Source organism: Limulus polyphemus, unplaced genomic scaffold (genome assembly GCF_000517525.1).
Source record: "Limulus polyphemus unplaced genomic scaffold, Limulus_polyphemus-2.1.2 Scaffold5372, whole genome shotgun sequence".
NCBI lineage: Eukaryota > Metazoa > Arthropoda > Merostomata > Xiphosura > Limulidae > Limulus > Limulus polyphemus.
In genome coordinates, this window is record NW_013670982.1 from 667 (window position 1) to 7,000 (window position 6,334).

The window sequence follows — 6,334 nt, forward strand, 5'->3', positions numbered from 1 at the left end:
TTGGAAACTGGAAAAAAATAATTTTTTGACGCAAAATAAATAGAAAAATATTAGATAGTTATTATTTCGTCGAATAATTGAAACTAGTAAAAATTGGAAACACTATTTGCAATTAGTTGATTATTTTTGTGACATTAATCAACTTAATCATCATTTCAAGTAATTCATTGATTTTCACGGGTAACTGATTACATCAAGTTAATTGTCTAGCTCTAATCAATAAGTTTACGTTTCTAGTTATATAGGTTAACAGAAAATATAATTCACAAACAAACATATACATGAAAATGTTTATTATTACAGTGTAATAAATACAATACACAGTATATACACTGAAATAGAAATCTGAAATACAAGTACACATTATTAAGAATAAACTATTCAGGCACTCCTAGTCTTCTACAGCTCTAGTGTGTATCTTTCAAAAGTTAAGCATCAAATAATGAATACTGTAGCTAAGTAGGTTTTAATCTGTAAATGCTGAGGTATTTCATTCACTTTTGTTGTGTTGATGTCTAAGGGGTTAAAACTTTTTTTTCGGTCCATGAGTGAGTTAATAACAATAAAGTCCACAGAAAACTACTTACTCTAAATCAGTACTTGCACTTAAAATGACATTAATTAAACAACAATTCTGAAACTTCATCTCATAGCTATCATCATGTGGAAAAAAAATTATCGCACAAACAATAAAAATTACAGAAATATCAGGGCACACTAAGCCAAGACCAAATATAACTGGAAGTCAACCTAAAGCAGAAGAAATGACAAGTGATATCTTTGTTTTACAGTAAACGGAATCCGACTGACAGTTAAGATACATTCGTTATTTTAATGTTTAATATTTTAGCAAGTGGTGTTACAAATATACTCTACTATTTGTGGGGGATTTTGCAAGTATGAAGACTAGCCATTACTAACAATTACATGAAATAGAAATGTATTTTTAGAACTTACATCTTACTACTTTTAAGTTATTTATGATATAATAACACTAACAAAAAAGTACAACACTCATCCAATAAACTGCTGGAAGACAACCCTTAAAGAATAATATTTTAAATTAATTAAGACTTTGTTCATGAACATAATTATATTGGGCTATTAAAAGGCATGCTTGAACTGGTTCCTAACCTTTTTGACCTTTACCCCTCCAAGTATACCCAACCTATGTAGTACCACTGCTAGGCTTAAGAACACTGATATTAGTCCTGTTATTGTCAAGTGCCTGTTTATTCACACTTCCATCTTTTTTTTAATGTTTTTTTTTATGAACTTGTATATAATAAACACTGGAATCAACATGTATCACACTAGATTTGAGTATGCCACAACTGCAACAAAACAAAACAATTCCAAATCGTGACTGTAAAAGCAATAAGTCACGGGATGCTGGCAATGTCACCACCTTAGCTACTTTCCTTATCAATTTGGTACTTTATATCATTCGTATAATTCAGTTCTGTTCTATAGCTTGCATATCTTTCCTAGGTATTTTGTGTGCCACATGAGGTATGAATATTAGTGATCAGGTACCCTGATGGCTTAGCAGTAAGTTTGATAGCGTATAATGCTACAAGTCGGGTTTCAGAGCGCACAGTGGGAACAACACAATCGTTTAGCTTTGCGCTGTACAACAAACAAAATTATAGGTCAGAAACAAATACTAGAGAAAAATATGTCATTGAATATTCATATTCAACAAGTGCAAGTTGCTTCAACACAAACATCATAATTTTAAGTAGAAAAAACAACAAATCTCCTATTTCATATATCAAATGATACCAAAACTGTAATTTAATCCTACTAAATAATTACAAAAGTCTTCAAATACTCTATATTCTCATGCAAAACTATTTCCTTGGCTTACAATAAAAATGTTACTTTTTTCCAGTTAATATAATTGTAACAGTTATAAGCCTAATGTCCAACATCACATATACATAACATACATTGTGTTTAAAGAACTAAAAACAACAATTCCATTACATAACATCACCAGTTTGCGTGTTTATTGATGTTTGTCATTATTAATGAATTTATAGAGACCATTAGTTATGCTCTAAACAAAATCTAGGCAGATTTTTAACAATATCATTTGTTGCTATTTTACACAACATTTGAAAGCGTTTATGTTTTTGTAGGTTTAGCATCTAGCTCCAAAGCCAGCAGTGACATTATGGAATAAAGTAACAATTGAGTGTTCTTCTTCATAATTTATTTTATAGATAGATCGAGTATCACTACTTTAATCATTATAATCCTACTCTGAAAAAATGGAAGGTGAACATTTAATTTTGTTTAGTTATATAATAACACACCATTTACACATTATATTTTTCAAGTGTCCCCCATTTTTTTTTTTAAATACAAATTCCATGGACTCAGAAAATACACTTTATATATTCGGCATGGTCCTTACAAAATTCTCAAAATTGTAATGTTGCAATTATTCTACAGATCAACTATTAATAGTTATTATGCTATGCTAATAATAACTAATAGCAATTACCATATTGATTAACAGTTTATCTTTCATGAAAAGTCTAGTCCTAAACACCTTTTTCTTTTTTAGAAATGCTCTTAAAAAGAAGGAAATCACAAAAAAATTTACCAACACGCTAGGGTGTGCAGGAAAAATGACACATAAATAAGTATGTTTGGTTTTGAGGTAGCTAAAACACTCTAAAAAGGTACCTTAAGTACGAAGTATGTTTTGTGATATTTGACTAACAATTTAGTTAAGAAAAACAGGACTCTTAAAATGGTTGTAATATTCAGTGATCAAAACACACTAACCTATTATTAATTATTTTTTTTAAGATCACTACTGATTTGTAAAGTCAGATTTGAATTTTCAAGTAGTTCATTAAAGATGACTACGGATAAATATATTAAAATAATGACGTTAGTAAACAATACAGCAATGTACTACGAATAAAAATACACCGAGAAAGTATTTAACAATTTTTTTAAAGTAATACAATAATCACAAAAACCACAAAATGTGCATGTTTCTTCCTCTAACCAAGCTGCTCTTCAGAAAATATCCCATCAATTGCTGCTAAATTCACTAACTTCAACTTTAATTCATGACCTACCATAATCTGTATACCATAACAAATATCCAATAATATAAACGAAATTGGTATTAATGTTTGCTTGTTTTTATTCATCCAACATCCCATACTTGAATACAGTATACCTCTAACTGCAGAAAATATTGGCCCACACCCTTGACAACCAACTTCTGTATTTACAAACTGCCAACTTGCTTGAACAGCATCACTGACTGTAGCTGTACATGCTAGCTAATATCCGCATGGTTTCCTGATTAGCAGGTTTTATAGTCCAAGACTGGGACGGTCATTTCTGTTAGAAGCTGCAAGTCAGGTTGACGAACACCTACTGGCAGTAATGGTTTCCAAAATCTAAAATACAGTACAAACATTGCATCCTTAAAACACAAATTACTTAACAAGAGCAACAAAGACAGTGGAAACAGAAAAAAGGAAAAGAAGAATATATAATTTACATCACTCACGAAAAATTCATTTTTATACTACACAAGTTCATGTTGCATCTTAAAAACACAAATTACTTTACAAGAGCAACAAAGACAGTGGAAACAGAAAAAAGGAAAAGAAGAATATATAATTTACATCACTCACGAACAATTCATTTTTATACTACACAGTTTCATGTTGTATCTGTAAAATGCAACGTCCACTCTTCCGAAATAAACCACCCTTTTATTAAGATCACTGTACAACCTATGGTAGCCTAAAGAGTCACTGTGTTACTTAAAATATAAACCTGATCGTATTATTAATTAACTCTGAATGTAACACTGGGTTTTCAGCATGAAAAGAAATATAAGATATTAGGTATGAAGAACAAAAATTTACAAGTAAATTATTTTTCTATTTTCAACTTTATAAAACCAGCAGCAGTAAAGGTGTTCTTCTATTTTCTTGATAAGGTACCTTGAGAGACTTACAGGTTTTAATGAAATGTTTACTTTTTAACCTAGAGCAATGATTAATTACTATTCTACTTTAATAGTCTCAACTGTAGCTGTCTCATGACCACATTATTAGTTTATCTTAAAGAAATGGTTATACACTTAATATGTCTTTCTTCTACAGAATGTATTATTTATAGTAAAATTTCCAGAGAAGCTGATACAACTGATCTCCAGATACTGGAACATCAGTTACCATTCATCTCATCCATTACTGATATTATTTTATTCATATGAAATTATAATACAAATTATTTTATTGTGTAATTTGCCAATTAATTTTCTTTATTGTTTGAGTGTCCACATTCTTTCAGACTTAAAATTTTCATACTTAATAATTGATTGTAAACTTTGCATAAGAAATAGTTTAGAAGGATAATGCTCAAGTCAACATTTTACAGGCTCTAATTTGCAAACATTGATCTGCCAAGAGATCTGAATGGTGACCAGTTAAAATTTTTAATATAAAACTGTAAAAAGAAGGCTAGTAAATGAACCTTTTCCACAATCCACTCACAGTAAAGCAGGAACAGAATATCTTCAGATTTTCAATGCTCTAAACACCAAACTAACATTCTTTTTTGATGACTAAAACTGGATATTGTGATACTATTATGAAATTTACAGTTACTTACAGATATAAGGTTATTGAGACCAAACAGGTAACCATCTTCATGATTTCCAAGAACCCACTGACTAAAATGACCTATACAAAAGCCTCTGGGGACAGGTTTGGTTTTGGCAAAGTCAATCATCCAAGCATTAGTTTTTCTTCCATCATGGATTATTAACAAACTGCTGCCTATCACCTGGAGATACAAAAATGTTAAAGTTATAAAATGAAAATCAATATTTTTACACCTAAAGAAGGAAGATTTAAAAGTAATTGGAATATCTCATTTCTTTAATATGTATATTATAGTTAAAACACTAAAATGATCAATGTTTTTTAAGTTTTCTTTGTTTGTTTGTTTTGAATTTCAAGCAAAGCTACATGAGGGCTATCTGCGCAAGCCATCCCTAATTTAGCAGTGTAGGACTAGAGGGAAGGCAGCTAGCCAACTCTTGGGCTCCTCTTTTGCCAACAAATAGTTGGATTGATTGTCACATTATAAAGACCCCACGATTGAAAGGGCGAGCATGTTTGGTGTGACGAGGATTCAAACCCGCGACCCGCAGATTGCAAGTCGAGCGTCCTAACCACCTGGCCATGCCAGGCCCGTTTCTTAAGTACACAATTAAAACCTTTATTATGAGAACATCAAAGGTCTCAAAACAGACATGACATTTTTTAACATTGAATCATGTGACCTGTAGAAAACATGTAGACTGTCTTGAAACCATTGAATGTTTTAATTACATTTACACAAGTACCCTGAATTCTAACATTTTAATATTAACAAAATATAAACTTGAATAATTGAAATAATAAATACATTTAACTCAATTCAAAGTCAAATACACATTTTTACGCCACACTTTTGTATTTTACAAGACAAAAGACAATGAAACTTCATGCAAATGTTGCTTAAAATTGTAATATTAAAGCCTTGTATCAATTTTATCATAATAATGTATGAATCAATGTAATAAAACAATTGGAAACAAATTTTGTCAGGGTTACTATTTTAGTTTGATTGTTGTCTATTTCTTCAACACCTTTTTTTACAAAACAAGTCTGAAATTCTGTACATAATCATAAGGTTTAATGTACCTCATGAGTTTGAAAGAAGGGAGACTTTTCAAACTTTGATCTTAGCAACTTAAGCCTTTCTAGGATCATCTCATAAAGCACTAGGTTCTCTCCAAAAAACATGATAAAAATGTTCTTGACTTCTTCTTCTGTTTTTACTGATTTCAGGTTCTTCATAGGAGCTTTGCCTTCAGCCTAAGAATAAAAACAAGAGAAAGCTATCATTTCCAATTTTTCAGACCTGGCAGCAAGTGTAAACTGTATAAAAATAACTCATTTGGAGAGTTCCTTGTTGATAACCAAACCTTTCAAGAATTACAATAACATTAGGTGTCCTACTGAAATTTGTGTATTGAAATGAAGATATTTTCTCTTGCAAACTTTTCTTTATCTCAAACAACACTTAGGTCATACCACTCGCATGTTACCCACATATAATGGGAGTTTAGGTCATACCACTCGCATGTTACCCACATATAAGGGGGGTTTAGGTCATACCACTCGCTTGTTACCCACATATAATGGGAGTTTAGGTCATACCACTCGCATGTTACCCACATATAATGGGAGTTTAGGTCATACCACTCGCATGTTACCCACATATAATGGGAGTTTAG

The 6,334-nt window shown here is 30.9% G+C and overlaps 1 protein-coding gene across 1 annotated transcript in view; it reads right to left on the minus strand.

Moving 5' to 3' along the window:
- Positions 1-278: 278 nt before the first annotated feature.
- LOC106472482 (inositol-trisphosphate 3-kinase homolog) overlaps positions 279-6,334 on the minus strand; it is a 13,321-nt gene continuing 7,265 nt past the window's right edge. The window contains exons 6-8 of the mRNA XM_022401064.1: positions 5,739-5,912; positions 4,660-4,833; positions 279-3,431 (exon numbers count right to left, since the gene is read on the minus strand). Coding sequence (XP_022256772.1) covers positions 3,390-3,431; positions 4,660-4,833; positions 5,739-5,912 — 390 coding nt within the window. The 3' untranslated portion in view covers positions 279-3,389. The remainder of the gene's footprint in view (positions 3,432-4,659; positions 4,834-5,738; positions 5,913-6,334) is intronic.